Source organism: Nematolebias whitei, chromosome 15 (genome assembly GCF_014905685.2).
Source record: "Nematolebias whitei isolate Nwh7 chromosome 15, NemWhi1, whole genome shotgun sequence".
Taxonomy (NCBI): Eukaryota; Metazoa; Chordata; class Actinopteri; order Cyprinodontiformes; family Rivulidae; genus Nematolebias; species Nematolebias whitei.
In genome coordinates, this window is record NC_056512.1 from 29,802,182 (window position 1) to 29,821,155 (window position 18,974).

General features: G+C 42.1%; 3 protein-coding genes across 4 annotated transcripts in view; 1 reads left to right on the plus strand and 2 right to left on the minus strand.

Moving 5' to 3' along the window:
* LOC119421599 (septin-9) overlaps positions 1 to 18,974 on the minus strand; it is a 916,196-nt gene that overhangs the window by 879,707 nt on the left and 17,515 nt on the right. The gene's annotated exons all lie outside the window — the stretch shown is intronic.
* The window catches only part of pvalb5 (parvalbumin 5), a 571,007-nt gene that overhangs the window by 534,518 nt on the left and 17,515 nt on the right, over positions 1 to 18,974 (minus strand). The gene's annotated exons all lie outside the window — the stretch shown is intronic.
* LOC119421594 (retinoic acid-induced protein 1) lies at positions 3,496 to 15,764 on the plus strand. The gene is made up of 4 exons (XM_037688937.1): positions 3,496 to 9,934; positions 10,589 to 10,682; positions 11,567 to 11,616; positions 15,201 to 15,764. The coding sequence occupies exons 1-4, from the start codon at positions 3,497 to 3,499 to the stop codon at positions 15,207 to 15,209; spliced, it is 6,591 nt and encodes a 2,196-aa protein (XP_037544865.1). The 5' UTR covers position 3,496; the 3' UTR covers positions 15,210 to 15,764.

Here is an 18,974-nt window from a genome sequence, read left to right on the forward strand (position 1 = left end):
TTCAGACAAGGCTGAGAGGGATGACAGACACGAATAAAAGTTTACGTGATTTTATTTACAGTGCAGGGAGTAGGGAAATCAGGGTTCCTGGAAGGCAAAGTGCAGAGTATTAGCAGGGAGGCTTGGACGAGACTGATAATCAGAATTGAAGATGAATTCCTTTTCTTTCTTACAGGGTGATGACGAGGAGGCAGACCCAAGGAGGAAGAAGTCCAACAGGTAAGAGAGTCCACTTGGAAATGTAGATACCTTGAAGGGTTCTTGATGGGGGTTGAAGTGGAGGTGAAGTGGCAGGTTGGAGGACAGAGCTTCTAGAGGAGTCCAGTACAGAGGAGGTTCGTCAGGTTTAGAATCTCCAGGTGTGTCCAAGGCTTGCCTTGAAGTCAAAGAAGAACACGAGTTGAATAATTCAGAATTCTCAAGGAAAAGTACTAAATGGCTGTCTCACAATACCCCAAGGTGAACAATGATTCAGCGAAGACTGGAACCTCCACACAGGCTTAAATAGTGGCTGGGCTCGTCAGCCAGATGGGAAACAGGTGGCAACCCAGGAGCTCTGTCTCAGCTAATCAGCATCTGCAAGGTGAGTACTCTCACACACAAACACACACACACACACAACCCCAATAGAGATGACTACTGTTGTGACTTGGCGCTGTAAAAATAAACTGAATTGAATTGAATTGAATTGAACTGAACTGAATCAGTTCATCAAAGTTCATGCTCAATATCCCAGGTAAAAATAAAACAATGTTCAGTCAGGTCATCTGGACGGTTTCTTTATTTTGCTGAGACGTTTCGTCCTTCATCCAAGGAAACTGTCCAGATGACCTGAGGTTGCACAGCTGCAGAAAAAAAAAGCTTTGCAGAGAGTGATGAAGGCTGCACAGAAGACTGTTGGAGTCAGTCTCCCCACCTTCACAAACATCTACACCTCCAGATGCAGGAAGAGGACCATCTGCATCATGAAGGACCTCACTCGCCCAGCGCGCACGCTCTTTTCGCCCCGCTCCCCTCAGGCGGAGGGTTGGGGAACATTGGGTGCGGAACTGCAGAACCACTAAACTGAGGAACAGCTTCTACCCTGCGGCGGTTAGACTCGTGAATCTCTAACCAGGATCATCACTGTGAAAAAAAGAAGGATCACTGTAATGCCACTTGATAGTCGATATGTTTTGCTGACTATACTTGCTGCTGATCTCATGCTGCTGATTTGTTTCATGCTGCTGTGTTCATTCGTGCTCATCTGCTCGCACACACTCGTGTTCGTGCTGCTGTTGTTTGGCATATTGTTTTTGCTCTATTAAGTGTTTGGTGTATTTATTGGTTCATATCTTAGATCTTATTACTGTTTTTCTTTTACAAGTTATACTTTTGTTGGATGTAATGGGACCCTGTGTACACAATTTCCTTCCACCACATATACCAAATGAGATGCAAATGACAATAAAGAAACTTTTACCTTGACTTTGACTATAATGAAATTTCCTCTCATTGGCTGGGTAGTCAGTTAATGTAAACTCAAAGATTATTAAAAAAACAAGTTATTAAAAAAAGGTAAATATAATGTAGGTCATTCCAATAGAAATACTTTGTATGATATTCCTGCCTCAAGTGCCCCAGGCAGCACTGTAAATGCTGCTGCTGTCATTATTTGCACTTGTAAATAATCACAGCACTCTGTGTAAATAATAACACTGATAAAATAGCATTCATATGAGATTGGAGTTGTTTTACATTGGCAGTGGTTGGTCTTCACCTCGCTCAAACTACAAAGTATATATGTTAGCTCATCATTCCGGACAGAATTAAACTCTTTTTATTCACATTGATATTGATCAAAGACTTATCTGCAGCATTTATTTTTAGCATTTAAAAAAAAAAAAAAGAAAAATTTATAATTGTTCATAAGCTTTCCAGAACCCAAAGATCTAAACCATTGCTTTAACTGCAGCAGAGAACAATGGGCTGAAACCTCTGGATTTGAAAATAATGTATGTTTTAATCCATCCCATGTGCTGTTCTCAGCAAACTAGGAAAATCCTACTCTGTATCTTCCTATTATTGAGTAAACAAGAATCCCAACACACACACATGCACTATATACCTGTATCTCTCTGGGGTGAGGAAGTACAAAGCTGGAGGCAGGGGAAATAGAAAGGTGGGAGGGCAGGCAGAGTCTCCATGGAAATCTGTATCTGTTTATTTGTAAATGAATGTGTGTACATTGAAGAGACTCCCCCAAAAAAGTCTAAAACTTGCTTTGGGTGACACAAATTGATCCAAACTCTTATTTGAGCATGGACACAAAAGAGTGAATACACACATTCCATCCATCATCACACACACATACAGTGTATTCAGAGATGAATAATGCTGCTGTGTGTCTGGTGGGATGCACCACTGTCTCCATAGTGGATTGAAAGCTGGGATATTGTGTTGAAACGGCACACACACACAGATGCTCAATGTTCTGTCTCCAGGTGACTCTTTTCCTTTTATAGAGTAAGAACACTTTCCACCCCTCCTTTATTCCTTTCTCCTCTGTATAAATGCTTTAGTGAACACACATACTGTACATTTGCATGCAGGAAAAACAAGAGAGTCCCCACACCGGAACAAACATCGTACCCCACAAACACAAACCCTCTGTGGCTCGTGCTCTGAAACCATGCACAGATACACACTGTAATACTTCTTGCTTACACTTGGAAGAAACCTAAGTTTGCACTGGAGCAGAACATGAGAGAAGTTTGGAGCAGAACATGAGAGAAGTTTAAAATGGATCAAATGCAAAGGGAAAAGCATTTCTTGCATTGTTTGTTTAAGGAATAAATTGTAACATCAGTGTTGGCATAGTAAATAGAAGAGACAATCAAATATAAAGAAAATACTTATATAAAGGAGCTTAGTTCAAACTGAGAAATAGTGTAATGGCCCTGAATGCATGACAACATTTTGACACACACACAAGATTTGTTTGCTCAATACACACAGTAAAAAGATAGAATTTTATTTTGTGAACTCCAGAAACATCATAATACTAACTCTGTAACTTCCAGCACTGACAAAAGAGGTCTGAAACCCTTAATACACAAACATAAAATCACTTATCTGAACCTCTACAACAACAAAATAGGTGGAATCACTTTTAACAAGTCTTAATTATCAGATTAGATTACTGACCTGAATAGATCTGTGTCTACATTGGGTTTGACCACCAGTGAGTGTCTAAACTGTTTGGGCAAGTTTACAAAACAGAATTTCCATCTTTTAACTTAAAAGTGGGAGAATTTTGACTTTATTGCTGGTGAATTTTAAACATTAATTCAGAAAATGCTAAATGTTTCAACTTGAGGCTCAACACCACTAACCATGACTTTTTCTTTTCTTCCTGTACCCCCACCTTCAAACCCTTCACCCGTCCTTCCCATCCCATCCTGTCCCATCTCACTTCAACTCCCCTTCCCTGCACAGGTTACAGACTGAGAGCGTTATGCAGTCCTTCCGTGAGCGCAGCAGTGGTTACCACAGCAACCAACCCTGCTACCAGCAGGAACCCCATGAATTATCTCGGCTGGAGACCTACCGGCAACACCCACATCATCCTCACCCCCAGCACCCGCACCCAGGCCCCGGTCCACATCCAGGCCCAGGTCCAGGGCAGAGCAGATTGGCTTATGAGGCTCATACCTTGGCAAACACTACTAGCATGCCTCCAGCTGGTGGAGCGGGAATTGGAGGAGGACCCAAAGACTGTTACAACCAGCAAAACTATGCTGGTTACCAAGGAAATAGTGGAGGAAACGGGAATGGAAACGGGGGCTCTACAGTCTCTCAGGCAAAAAAGCCTTTTCGAGGAAGCAAAGTACCCCCACCAAACCCAAGTCAGCACTTGCAGGGTCCTGGGGGCTACAGTAACCACTTAGGTCCCGGGACTTATTCAGCTCAGTATATGAATGAGGGACACCTTCAGCAAAAGTGGGAGGACCCAGCCCAGTTAGCACAGTATGACCAGGAAATAGTGGGACGTTTGGAGGCTAGTGCCACACCTGCACCTGGTTCCTCCCAGTTTGTGGACTCAAATATCCTTGGACACTCTCAAACCCAGTGCCATCAGCCTTCAACCACAAATTATACAAGTCCCCACCACCAACCCCACCCTCCTAACCCTGCCCCCTCACCTCTCATGTATCCCCAGAGTCACTTGCACTATCCCCAGCACTCTCCCTCTCCATCATCATATATGGAAAAATGCAGTCCTCTTCCCCATTGTTATAAAGGTTATAACATGCCTCAAAATTCCCAGTATGGCAGGCAGATGAGTAGCCACAGCAGTTTGAAGCAGGCAGTCTATAGGTCTCCTCAGAACAGTTATGGGTACCCGCAGTCAAATCCAAGAGGGTATGAGCAACAGCCCCCTTTACAGGCAATGACCAACCCCCAAGAATCCCATCCTAAATATCAACACTACAACCAACCCCAACCAAACTACTGTCTCTCAGAGCTGCCTGTCAGATCTCCAGAACAGTATTATCAAACTTGTAGCCCCTCCTCAAGCCACTCCCCTGCACGTTCTGTAGGGCGCTCCCCCTCATATAGTTCCACCCCTTCACCTTTAATGACCAATCCAGAGTCATTTCAGTATGGCCAACCACCCATGACACCTGGGGCAACCTCCTCTTCTTCATCCTCTTCAGCTGGGATGCAAGAACAAGCCAGTGCCAACACAATGTTGATGCCCCCACGGTCACATCCTTCACCCAACATTCCCCATCCAACCCCCCACAGCTACTCAACCACACCACAAGTACCCACCATGAAAGAACGATTCTCAGAGAAGTTGTTGTCAAACCCCAGCTTGTGGAGCCTGAATGCCCTCACCTCTCAGGTGGAAAATATCTCCAATAATGTCCAACAACTACTGCTTTCAGAGGCACTGGTTGCAAATAAGAAAGGCGGTAAACGCACAAGTGGTGGGAGCAACAGCAGTGGTGGGAGTGGCGTGTCCTCCAAAAAGGGTGAAGAATACAAAAGTCCTCCATATCCAGATGGTTGTGGTAATGTGGGTGGAGGGCCAATACAAGACCCTTACTCTACCCCACAGCACCCGTCTCTGCCCATGGAACTCCATGAGGGTGGCTACTCCAGCAGTAGTGATGAACCACTCGACAGGGGCTACTATTACTTTGGCCAGGGCAGAAGTCCAGCCCAGGCTCATAACAATACACAACTCAGCCTGGACACAGCCTCTTCTTGCTCTATCGCATCTCCAGATGATATGTCCACCAGGTCTGGGGACTCAAGTCTGCACAACCTTACCCCTGATCCTACTAGATGTCACATGGGGCAGGGAGGAGATGGCATGAGTACTCCAGCGAAGAGCATTGGGGATGAGACCTCTCCAACAAGCATTACAGTTTCAAGTCCTTTGAAACAAGAAAGAGATTCTCCTTCAGATATTCATCATATCAATCAGCCTGTCAAAGAAAATTTTGAGGAGTCAGCATGGACAGAGAAATCCGCTGAAAAAGATGAACTAACAACAGTAAAAACTTCTGACTCTGTAAGAGATTCAGACACAACTAACCTTACAGAGAGACATGAGAAATGGTCAGATGAAGACAAATCTCCAGCTCCTTATAGCAAAGTAAACACAGAGATGACAGAAAAAAACTATTGCTATGAGGAAACAGCATACCAAGATGTTCAGGGTAAATATGACTCTGATGCAAGATATTCAGTTGAACAGTCCCCAGCAGCTTTCTCTGACTCTAGCAACAAAGACCACTTTGGTCAAGAGATAAAATCAGAGGCATTCAAATCAGAATCTCCAACTGCATCTGAGAGCTCTGTGAAAACGTTGCCTTTCACTTCAAGGGAAGACCTTGAGCAGGATCAATATTTCACAGAGAAAGAGGAGAGCTCAGAAAACACATCTCCAACCCCCAAAGTAGAAGCCTTGGACGACAGTAGCTCAGATAAAAGAGAGAACAGAGATCCAGAGAATGAAAAAGAGGAAGAGGGAAGAGGTAAAGATATTATTGAGGAGAAGCGGTGTGATATACAGAAAACAATAAAAACCTCTTTTTCCCCTCTTTCAACTGGAGAGGTTGGGGAGGAACAAGAGGGGGAGGAGATAGAAAGCCAGTCATTGACTCAAGAGCTCATAAGTAGTGATAGTCAAGAGAATTATTCAGGAGATCACAACAGCAAGACAGAGAGTACAAATTCTGTGCTTATTACTGATAGCAACTTTGCAGGGGCACCTGAACATCTAAGTGCAGCAGCAGCAACCACAGCAACAGATGCTTCTACTATGGAGTCAGCCATTGGTGACACAGCTCCTCAGTCTCATTCTGCAACACCAGTCTTCTCTGCTCTCAATGACAAGATGACATCTTCAGGTCAGAGTAGGGATCATATTGATCACAGCGATGCTAAAGTTCTTGAACCAGACTCTCCTCAGCTGCCAGGAAAGTCAATACTTCCCTCTGCCCCATCCTGGGCAGATACCCCACCTTCTCCCAAAAAAGGTGATGAGGATATAGAACCAGGCATCAGCTGTGCCAGTGCTGTGACCCCACTGGCTAAACCAGAGCCTGTGGCCCCATCTGCTCAGCCAAGGGCATTTGGGCGTAAGCATGCCAGGGGAAGAAGGAGGATAGTGCATTCAGGTGTAGGATTACGACGACAGCTAAGCTTGGAAAGAGAAGGGGAAAAGGGAGAGGAAGGTGCAAACTCTCCTACACAAAAAGCATGCATGCCTACAAGCAAAACTCTTTTATACTCAGATCAAACCAACTTAGCACAACAGGAACCTATTGTGAGCCAGGCTCCCAAAATGTCAACAGATACTATTCAATCAAGAATGTGCACTCGATCATTCAATGCACCAGATATGACTCCCAAAGTTGAACTTAACATGAAAAGAAAACCAGGTCCAAGTTCTAAGCCTGGGCCAAAACCTGATGTTACACCTGGACTAAAACCAGGAGCAAAACCAGGGCCAAGACCAGGACCTAAACCTAGTGTGAAGTCGGGCTCAAAACCTGGAACAAAATCAGGACAAAAATTGGTGTCAAGTGAGCCAGAAATGTCCCCCAAAATTGAAATCACAATAAAACAAAAACCAGGGCCCAAATCTGGTTTAAAACCAGGACCAGGATCAAAACCTGGTCCAAAACCAGGTTCTAAGCCTGTGCTTAAGCCTGCAGATGTGTTGTCCTCAGTGGACGCCGCATCAATCAAGGCCCCAGTGGGTCGTCCCAGAGGTTCAAATTCTAAAGCCAGGTTAGATAACCAAGAAGACACAAGTCAACATTTAACAGAACTGCAAAGCAAAGTCAGGAAGAGCCTAAAAGTTACAATATCCCAAAAGAACCAGGATGTAAAGTCAACAGAACAACAGGAAAAACAAGTACACTCAGAACTAAAGGTACATGAAAAGGAAAGTAAGAATATGGTATTGAGGTCCAGGAAGCCCTCACAGGAAAAAGTGTCTAAAGAGAAAGAGAAAATTATTGAAGAGGTCATTCAAACCCAAACACTTACTGAAATGAAAGGCAATGATGATACGTCAAAAGCAGAAGAGGTTATGGCTATGGAGCAAAACCCTAGCCCTGATGCAGTCAAACAAACAGATATTCCTGAAAACTCACCTGCTTCACCTGCACTGCCAGTCCAATCAAATGAATCTATGGATAAAACACTCCCTCCACTAAAGAGGAAATGTAACCTAGAAGTTTCAATAATACCATTGAAAAAAAAAAGAGGTCCGAAGCCAAAACTAAAAACAGCGCCACCTCAACCTGCCTTGCGAAAACAAGTTGCCCCCATACCTGAAGATAAGAGCGTTCAAGGTCCCAGAAGAAGAGGACCAACCAAGAAAGCCTCTGTTACTAAAGACACTCCTTCAAATATCAGTGGAACTAACATCAGTGATGTGCAAGTGGTGACCCCTCAATGCCCTACCAAAAAAGTTCTCCCACCCCGCAAAGGCAGAGGGCAGAAATATGAGGCCATGGTACAGAAAATTACATCTCCTAGCCTAAAGAAGCACCTTCCAGCTACTCAACAGGACAGCAGTGATGATGTAACAACTAAGGCTTTGTCTGAATTTGCCCTTAAGGAAGGTGAGACTTCTATACCATTAAGCAACACTGAGACCATAGAATCTCTAAAAGAAGGTGTAAAATATGAGGGGGCAGTTAAAAAAGAGCTGTCACAAGAAAGGGAAAAGCATGAAGTGGGTCAAAAGACATCAACACAGGAAGAGGGAGGAATGAGGGCAGAAAATGAGGTTACACAGAAGAATGACACAAGCCAGAAAAATATTAAAACAGAAATCAAGCAGGATGTTGGAGATGACAAGGTTTATACTTCAAAGGAGACACAATTAGAAGTTGGGGCTCCAGTTGAGAAGACACAACAGGCTTCAGAGAGTGTATCAACTGCTGACACCAAGTCTGCCAGAACTAAAAGGAAGAGATGGGCAATGGTGGAGAGTACAGACGCCTCAGTTGTAGCCTTAGAAGCAGATAGTCTCATAATTACGACTCCAAGGCTTGCCAAACAGAGGGCTATTAAAAATAACCACGAAATGCACCTAAAACAAAGAAGGAAGAAAAGAAAAGGTGAGGCCACTTTAGAGAAAACAGAGACCGTGGAAGAGCCAAACAATGAAACAGTAGAAAAGCAAGAACATTTTGAAGAAAAGGTTCCACCCACAGAGCCCACAGTACCGCTACCAATTAGCCAGTATGAGATCATAGAAGATCCCCAGGCTGTCAGTTCAGAGCTCATTCAAAAACCTCGAAGAGGCCGAAAGCCATCAGCGAACCCAAGCAAAAGGAAAAGAGGCAAAACCTTAATGGAGCAGATTCTCAGCAAGCCAGTGAAGGTCCACAAAAAGCCTGGGCCAAAACCTGGCATGAAAGATGCCATTGAAGTAATTGAGGCAGTTGTAAGGGCAGCTGGATGTGAACAGACTGAAAAAGAGGAGAGAGAAAAAGAAGATATAGAAAGAAGGGGAAAAGAGACTGTAGAAAACCAGGAAACATGCATAGTGGGTCCTGTAGTGACCGTAACAGACAAACAAACTGAGGTCATTTCTGTGAAAAAAATCAGACGTAAACCAGCCCATCAACATTCTAAATTGTCTTTTTGTCCCTATGTACGGATTAACAACTCCAGAGACTTTTCCTCTTGGTGTGCCATAGTCAACAAACCTGAGGATGCTGTGGTATTTCAGAGACGCAGAAAAAAGGGCATACTCAGAATGAGGAATCCCTTCACAGTTGCAAAGGTGGTGCCACACACTGCTGCCATGCTGTTGGGACCCATGCTAAACACAAGTCTGATCGGTAGGAGTCTTACATGTTGCTTGTGTGGAAAACCAGCAAATTACAAAGACCTGGGTGACTTGTGTGGACCCTACTACACAGAGGAGAGCATTCCACGCAAATTTTTGACTGCCACACATACACGGTCCTTCAGGGAAGAGTCCAAAAAGATTGACGCAAATGATAGTAGCACCACTGAAGTGCCAGACTCCTCATCAAATAATGAAGGTGCAACCAGCTCAGAAAAGGAGAGGAATACAGAAGCTTCCTCTCAGGAGACAAGGGGCAGCAGGCATCACCACTGGCGCTACCGACGGCCAGAAAGGCCAGAAAGATTGTGTCAGGAGGGTCGTCCACGAAGATTAACTTTAAGAGATTGGTTCAGGAAAATTAAGCAGCTCCATACTGTCAGCACAGAGGACCCAAAGGACCAAGAGGGTAATGAAAGCAAGTTCCAAAGGCTACAAATGGAGGCAGAGGCTAAGGAACACTGGGCTCATGAAAATTGTACCATCTGGACCAAGGGAATTATTATGGTATCTGGGAGGCTATATGGACTGAAAGAGGCTGCCAACAAGTCAGCCCAAATGGTATGTTAGCTTTTACTACCTATGAGTTTTAGTGGTGGGCACAGTTCTGCTAATCCCCAACAGCTACAGAAATTGTTTGTTCAGCGGATTTGCATTTTTTCTATATTTGGAAACAGTGGGATTAGCTTCCGCTAAATTAAGTTTTGCCAACTTTAAGTCCACTAACAAAATTCACAAGCTTGTTCCAGTCTGTTGTGGGCATGTCTCAAACAGTCCATTAGGCACACAGTTGTCTTACTACATGTAGCCTATACGTGACAAGATGTGATTGGTCGAAGGAGACAAAGACGTGACACAGACTGAGTGACAGATGTCTTAGCAATTAGTGGTTTAGCATTAGCTTCCGCAAATTATTATTATTATTTTACCTGTGTAGTGATTTAGCATTAGCCAATCTCTTTTGTTTAGTTAGCGGAAAATGGAATAGTGAAACGAAATTTTTGGTTAGCTGTGCCCACCACTGGTCTTGAACTTTTCTGAACTACGTGTGGAAGTAAAAAGACACTATTTAGAAATACTTTTAAAATGGCTTCTAATGTATGAAATTGCTTATATATTTTTCTCTCTCTCTCTCTCTCTCTTGCCTCCATTGGTCTATTTGTTTATTTCTTTATTGGTCTTATTCCATATGTCCATTTGTCTGATGGACCCCAGAGCTGCTACAAATGCCAGATTGTGGGGGCGTCCCTCAGCTGCTGTTGGAGAGGCTGCTCTTATAAATACCACTATGTCTGCGCCAAAGAGATAGGTAAGAGACTTTGGTGGGAGAAGAGAGCGTTAAGCAAGAAAAATGTAAGTAGAAAGGAGGTAAATATGCAGGTGAACTTGAGTTTTGTTGGGAATGGGTAAAGATAGATCAAAATATGAGGAAAAACACAAACAAAGTTAAAGGATAGAAGGGTCTAAAGAAGTAAAATGAAAGGGAGCACATCGAAGAGTAACATTATTGAGTGTGAGACGATATATTTGAGCACTGGGAGAAAGCCAAACTAAAGGAAAGAAGGTATAAAAATGAGATAAAGAAAACTGGAGTTTGAAAAAAAAAGAAAGGGAAGAAACAGAGAGGGGAGAGTATGTGTGCCATTATTGATCACAGCGCCTGTGACTCCATCCATGCTGCTGTCAGTGAGCTGTGTGTGTGCACGCACATATTGATGTGTGTGATGTTTCCCTAAATGCTCATCTATGATCCTCTTCCAATCATGTTACACGTACAGTAAGTGTGTTTCCTTAGATCTTATGCGTGTATGTTCCCAGTTGTTGTCATTCCAAGTGTCAGCACATCTGTGACGTGTTTTACCTCGTGCCAAAGAGGTACAGTGTGAAGATTAGAAGGCCTGCCACGTCTGAGGAGCCAGCACAGGGAGCAGAGCGAGGCTTTTTTAATCCTGCTGAGAGCATCAGCCATATATGCTCCGCAACTCAACCACTCAGTCTCTCTTTCCACTCCCTTTCTTTTTTTTTTCTATCTGAAGACAGTTTTACCTTTTTGCCACTTACATGGATTTTTGCCATTCATAAGGGGCTTCAGTATTTCCTTTCTATGGTACAGTGTGTTTGATTTATTTGTACCTTCTATATGTGACATCAACTTCTAATCTCCTTTTCTTCTTTCTCTTTCTTCCCCTATAGGCTGCACATTCCATGAGGATGATTTTTCCATCAAATGTCCAAAACATGAGGTAAAAAAAAGAAGCCTTTTTTTTAAAACTTATATAATGTAGATACTGAATCCATAGTTCAGATGTTCTGATGTAGGGTTCTGTGGAAATGTTTTCAAATATTTTACCTGTTGTAGCTCTTTGAGCAACCTCAATTTGGAGAAATAGTTTAATTCTGATTAGACTGACGTGCTAACAGCTAGTTCTAACATGGTCAAGAGCAAAATATATTAAAGACCTTTAAAATCAATCCAAATCTCTAAATATTAGATGGTGATTTCTGGAAAATGTTATTTTAGAAACTGATGCATCACTGTCGGTTTTGAATTATATGAGTGTTCCAATAAAAATATCAAGACATTCCTGTTGGAAGTGCCACCGGCTGTGCCAGTAAAGCTATAGCTACCTGCTGCTGCTGATATTTGAGCCAACAAGTATTCAAAAATTATAAGTACATAAAAATCGGTGCAAATTGAGACAGCAGTGTAAAAGTTTATAAACTTTTATAATTTGAGTTGTTTTAACATGCCATCAATCCACCTTTGGTCTTGGCCTTGTTCAGACTAGTCATTAGTTTGTCGGCTGACTCAGAATTAAACTCTTTTCTCTGAGCTGAGACTGTCTGACCTATCTACAACAGGTAAGATGTTAATTGTTCATGACCTGTCCGCAGAGCCCCACTTTAATGAGCAGCTCAGATCACATTTCCTGAGGGAAAGACTCCATCTAGTGGTGATCTGTTGACACTGCAGCGCAGAGAGGAAGGTCAAATGCGAGCGGGGAGGTGGAGAGAGTGAGAGATGCTGACATTCAAGCAGAGCGAGCAGCAGTGCATTGAGGCAGCAGTAGCACCCCCCCCCCCCACCACCACCACCACCACTCTCTCTGCATCTGCATTTTTCCTCCCTCCTTCGCTACCTCTTCCTTTCCTGTTCTCTTCTGTGCAGACTGGTAGGGGATAAAAAGCTGGCAAGTGATCAAAACACCCCACCCACCATCACTGCCTGTTATCCTCCCCACATGCTTTCTCTTTCCCTGCCATTATTCTCCACTTCTTCCTCTCATTAATTCTCCCCCGACCCTCTTTTTTTCCTCTCCCTCCCGTTACCCTTATTTTGCTTCTTTGCTCCCCCGCTGCTTCCAGCTCTCTCTCAGTCTCTCGTTCTGTTCACCTCTCATATCCTATATGAGCTCCGTTTTTGGTTTTTCAGTCATCCTTCCTTCATCCTACCTTATCCCATTCTCCTGCTTTCTTTCTCATCTTCTCCCCTCAGCCCCCCCACCTCAACTCCCACGTCTGAGCAGCAGAAACAGAGTGTGAGAAGCAGAGAGGAAACGAGAGCGAGTCGAAGAGAGGTTGTTGTTAGCGGGGTGAGGCAGAGCTGTCATCAGCTGAGGGATCTGAAGGTCTGTGTGTGTGTGTGCGTGCGTTTGGGTCTGTGCCGAGCCAATTTAGGCTGAGCAGCCTAATCAAAGGGAAGAGGAGACACATACACACATATACACACAGCAGCACCCCACCCGTGGGTCCCCCCATCAGAAAATTTTCCCTCTGCCTGCGTTCACTTTAGAGCTGGGGAAAAAAAAAATACTGCTCACAAACACAGAGCGTTCAGCTGCACATTCTCCAAAGCACGGATGATCTGAGCGCGTCTATGCAGGGTGATCAGCAGGTTACCTGTGAGATATGTGCGCATGTGAGCGTGAGAGAGACAGAAACAGGATTTGGTGCTGAATTTGAGCAGAAGCCAAACGGGGGCAGTTACATCAGAGAGCGGCAGACTGAAAGAGACAGAAATGGAGAGAGAGCGTGAGCAGCAAGAGGAGAGGACCTCTGTGGTGGAGAGACTGAACGTGTTACTCCAGAGACGTAAACAGAAAGAAGAGGAGAATGCAGAGGAACAACAAAGAAATGATGAGCGAAGCAGCTGTGAGTTCAGGGCTCAGAAAGAGGCAGCTGGCAGTGATAGGGTGAACAGGAAAGGAAAATAAACAGAATATAAGTGCTCCTCTGCCAGCACAGTAAGATGGTTCCTTGTTTCACAGAGAAGCTGCTCTGCTTCTCCACACTCCTGCAGCTTTGATGTTGTCACTCAGCAGAGAGGCTCTGAGTGACCCCATCCTCACCAGAGTCCCTTCTTCTGCATCATGGCTACCTGATGTTGGAAGTCTGCACGGTGACAAACCAAACATTCAAGCTTTGGCATCCTTTCAAAGAAATGCATATCACCCGCCACCTTTCAGACAGTTGAAACTAAAATCATGTTTAAGTTCAAGTTTCTTTATTGTCATTCGCATCACATGCGGTACATGAGGTGGAATGAAATTGTGCATCAGGGTCCCAGTTACACCACAAAATTACAAAAAAATGTATAAAAAGAAACAGTATATAGGATCTAAGATATACACTGATATACACTAAACGGTACGCTAAAACAGTGTTTTACAAAGTGGGGCGCCATGGGGGGGTCTCAGAAAGCTGGAGAGAAGAAGATTTTAAAAAGCAAAAATAAAATATAGTAATAATAACAATAAAAATTGCCCACTAGGGCAATCTGTATCTGTCATTTCCAGATAAACACACTTGAGAGAAAGGTTAGATTTATTTTTTGTTCTTCTGGTCGACAGTTTGTTGAAAAGTTGTTGTTTTTTTCAGTGGGAATATAATTCTGTGTTTAAAACATGGGAGCTCACATTTTTATGCTCAGCAGCTGTAAAAATTAATAGAATATAGTGAATAAAAGTTAAAACATTCTAAAAGTTGATGTTTCTTTACATATTTTGTAGCATTGTTTGTGGGTTTGCAACGTCGGCCTCAGCCAGAAGATAATGCTGTTTGTGGGGGCCATGGCATGGAAAAGTTTGGGAACCCCTGCGCTACAAAATCTAAGACATACGCTAAACACTAATAATGTAAATAATATGGTGTATTAAGCAGCATTAGCATTAGCAGCATTAGCATATTAGCTGAGAAAAGTTGTGTTGATCCAACCTTGTAAATGAGGTCATGTACAGTCCTGCGATATTGTCAAATCTTGGTATTAGCACTCAGATTATGCGTTGAGGACGACTCTCAGCTACTCCCACATCAAAAAGAAATTTAATACCAGTAAAATTAACAGATTTAAAGCCATCTATATGTAGGGTAATGTTAGCATTGTGCCCGTTTTGAATTGGGGTGACTCTGAAACTTAATCAGTAAATATCAGAGTCAGAGTTTCTTTATTTGTCATACGCACCACATGTGGTGCATGTAGTGGAACAAAATTGGGTTCACAGGGTCCCAGGTACATCCAACAAAAATGTAAAAGAAAAACAGTAATAAGATGTAAGATATGAACTAAGAAAAACATTAGACTAAAAATATGATAAGCGCTAGTAGTATAAAAACAATACAGTATACAAATATGCAGTCCAGTCTGTGATTGCCAGCTGTCTGAGGATGTCCACTGGTTACGTTTGGAGTTTCATTAAAAGCCATCTAGTGGTTCATGAAATATTTTGCTAACAGACACACAGTTGACAGCAGGCCATAATAAAGGAAGATGGGGACACGGCTATGTTCGATGTGTTTATGACTTATATCATTTTCTTGTTCCTTGTAGGATCTGTAAGATATTCCCATGATCCACCTTCACCACCAGAACCATCACTCTGCCACCCATCCAGCGAGGCGAGCACACGACTGAAACTGCAGTGATGACTGATGATGGACAGGTGTGTTGGCCGGAGGCAGCGCCGACAAGTGAATTCTGGATAAACTGCTCCGCAGAGATCGCAGCCGCTTCCTGAAACCGGACAAGAAGTGTATTTTGTCGTCGGCGTCCATTTTACTGCGAGGCAGAGGGAGGACACGTTTTGCTTCGAGCCTGGTGCAAACTGTTTGAAATGCACAGCGAGGATTGTGAGTGTGTGTGTTCTGCCTTCTGATGGGCTGCTATCATGCTCAGACAGCTGGCGGCCATTGATTGGACTGAAGCATCCCTGTGGCCACCTTGTCTGTGGGCCAACAGGTGCATCCATGTGTGCTCGAGTTTCTGTATGCGTTTGTGTGTGTGTGTGTGAAAGAGGACCTTTGTACTGTCATTCTACAGCCACTCCATCACCATGTGTCCGTGTGTCTGAGTGTTCAGAACTGAGGATGTCATCCATCAGAAAAGAAAAAAAAACAAAAAAAAAACACAGCAAACCACTGGATGTACTATCTCAATGTTTGTGTTTAAAACAAGAAACAAAACTAAATCTGTACATGATGATGATGATGATGTGCTTCTTCAAGTTCTAAATATTCTGACATGAAAAAAACAGATGCAGTATTTTAATATCTTATCTTTAAAAGTGTATTTTGATGTGCATTAAACATCATTGCGTCACCCTTGGTATATGTAACGCTTTGTGTTCTTCAGAAAATATAAAAAGAAAAAAGTATACACATCGATATGAAAATGACAAAAAAAAAAAAAAAAAAGAGACTTCTGCTGAAGAGTTAAAATTCAACCGTGTGCACATTCAGTATGTACAGTAGCCATCGTCACTTGTCGGGACGCAGATGAGGGCTCCGAGTCAGACCATCTCACTTCATGACGATGTACAGTTCAGGAGTATTAACCGGTAAAACATTTCCCACGCCGCAGCCACGCAGGAAGAAGTGCATTTGAGGTAGACTTCACGCCACGTTTCGTCTGTTTGTGTATCTAAAATGTAGCCTCTTCTTTTCCCCACTCTGTAAAACACTGTGCAGAGTGTCGGTCAAAGTTCTAGTCATATCAAAAAGAGACATATTTAAGTATTTAAAGCAGAAAAGAAAGTGCAAAAACGCCACACCGTACTCTCTTTTATGAAGCTCGTTATTTAATGGTGTACATAAGTATTTGATGCTGTTTAAATGTAAGATGTGATGTACTAATATAATTGTGTATAGTATTTCCTAGAGATGTTTATTTTCTATAAAATGGAATATGTTATTGCTTATAAAATGTTATTAAAAGAATTCATGGATGAGGAGGAAAAAAAAACTAAACATTTTTGTTTGGGGGTGGGGGATGTCACTTGTCTTAAGTGGGAGCATGCCATTTTATTGATTTCCATGTCTTATCTGTTTGAACTTGATGACACAGCATCACTTTGTTTGAAATGTTTTTTGTAACGCCAATGTTAAATATACCAGCACCTTTCTATGCTGCTATGGACCAACGCCTGCTCTTTGTGTCTTCACTGAACACACAATTAATACTGCATTTTAAACAACACCCCACTCATACTCTGATGGGAGTCTCCAGTGGATTTCATAGTAGGAAGAACTGCTTATCTTTAGTTTTGTTGGGTTTGAGTATCAGCTTGAGATGAACAGTCTCAAAGTATAGACAATCAAATTAAAGAACAACAGTCCTAGTGATACAATAAACTGTTATCAGCATAAAGACACATTAGTAACATTCTGCCTCACTGTTCATGAAAACTGTAAAGGGAATAGGTCCTAAAACACAACCTTGAGGAACGCCTTTTGTGATAGGTAATGGTAGAAATTGCTGAGTTACACATCTTTACTAGATAAATGTTTTAAAAACTAACCACTAGTTTAAGAGGCCTACTCAGAAAGTTATGATCTACATACGTGGTTCTGTCTGGTTTTTAATGACGGACATTAAAAATCTGCAGTAAAACTTACTGAAACATTCAAATAAAGTATCTGACAGAATTCAATGAGCAAACTGACTAACCTAAACTTGACTGTCCAACCCTAAACAACAAACCTGACGTTTTATTTTAACCTTGACTCTTCTGTAAACCCGACTGGCCAAAGAGCACAAAACAAAGCCCGATGCTCCTCAGGTTGGTCTTTAATAAGGGTGTCAATTAATTATTAACAAAAACACCCAATGAACCCAAGGTCCACTTCTGAGGATGTGTCTCAGAACTTTAACCAACCTAAATATGATTTGATTACAAAAAAATAATCACATTAACTCCTGTGCTAAACAAAGATGGTATCTTACGTGTCAGTCTGCCTGGCCTGACTCCCAACTCTTGGAGCGATTGAAGGGAAACCAAGATAAAAACACATCTTACCCTGGGTGAAGATGATGTCATACACTGCAGGCTTGGCTTGTCCTCTGCCCCACAACTGAACACAACCTTGAGATGACTTGAATCAATTTCCTCACCATTATGGATATTTTGTTAAAAGCAAGTCCTTCAGAGCCGCTGCTGAAGTAGCTTCTTGAAATATTTTCAGTTGCATACTTGGCGTCTTTGGCATCTCCAAAAGAACCTTTTAAACTTTTAGAGAAAGCGTTTTCAGTTGCCTCAAGTCGAACTGTTGGGGAAATGAAATATAAAAAAAGTATCCTTGATCATTTATAATCACTATGATTAGGATGAAGCTTAAATAAGAGTAATTTTCTAGAAGAGTGGGATCTCCCCTTTAAGTAACTTGTTTCCAAATATCAGAAATACATTTCAGATAGAAAGAGATGTCAGTTTCAGCAATGATATCTGCAACTAGAATTAAGAAATAAGGTCCAAATGTCCTTTTTCTTGCATTTCTATTTGTATTCCTTTAATCTTCTGGTCTCAACACATTGTTGTAAAAAATATGAAAGCATTGCAGTAAACTTCTTAACAAAATGATTTAATATTTACATGTGATAGTTGAAACTGATGTCAGTTACAGAACATATAACCAAGACTTTAAACTCTGGCAGCTTCATGGTCATTTCAATTCCACGTTTCATTTTAAAAAATCATATGAAAAATGTGGTTCACTGAAAGTATGAAACTGCAACAGCTAAAAAGAGCAAATATTGCCCTTTGTGTTGGAGTTACACATACAAAGTTACTAAGGGTGCTTTTCTGGAAACAAAAACGTTAATCATTCAAACATAAAATGATTTTTTTCCATGAGAAATGTTAAAGTTCTGTTAGTTTCCAGCCGCAGAACCGAACACTGATTTTGAAATCATAGTTGGATGAAGGTCCAACAGCTCAGGGGTCGAAGACAGTAACTTGATCATGCCACCATTTTGACATTTATCTGATATGATACAGTAATGACACTATTGACCATGTAGAACAAATTTAAAGGGGCAAAATAAGCATTTATAACTCTGCTTATGCATAAAAAATATAAAAAACAACTAAACAGCCAAATCAAAAGTTTGTCTAAATTATAAATACATAGTAAATATGTACACAGCAAAACAAAAACACAACTTCTACGAAAATAAGTTTATAAAGCCATATTATTGTTAATTTAGCTCATTAAAAGCAGCCTCACAGGCCTAGTGCAGATAAAGACATGGAGTTCAGACGGTTTACTGTAAGAAGCTCGTGGAGCAGGTTCTCGTTGGACAAGCCCAACGGTCAAATCACGTTTGGTT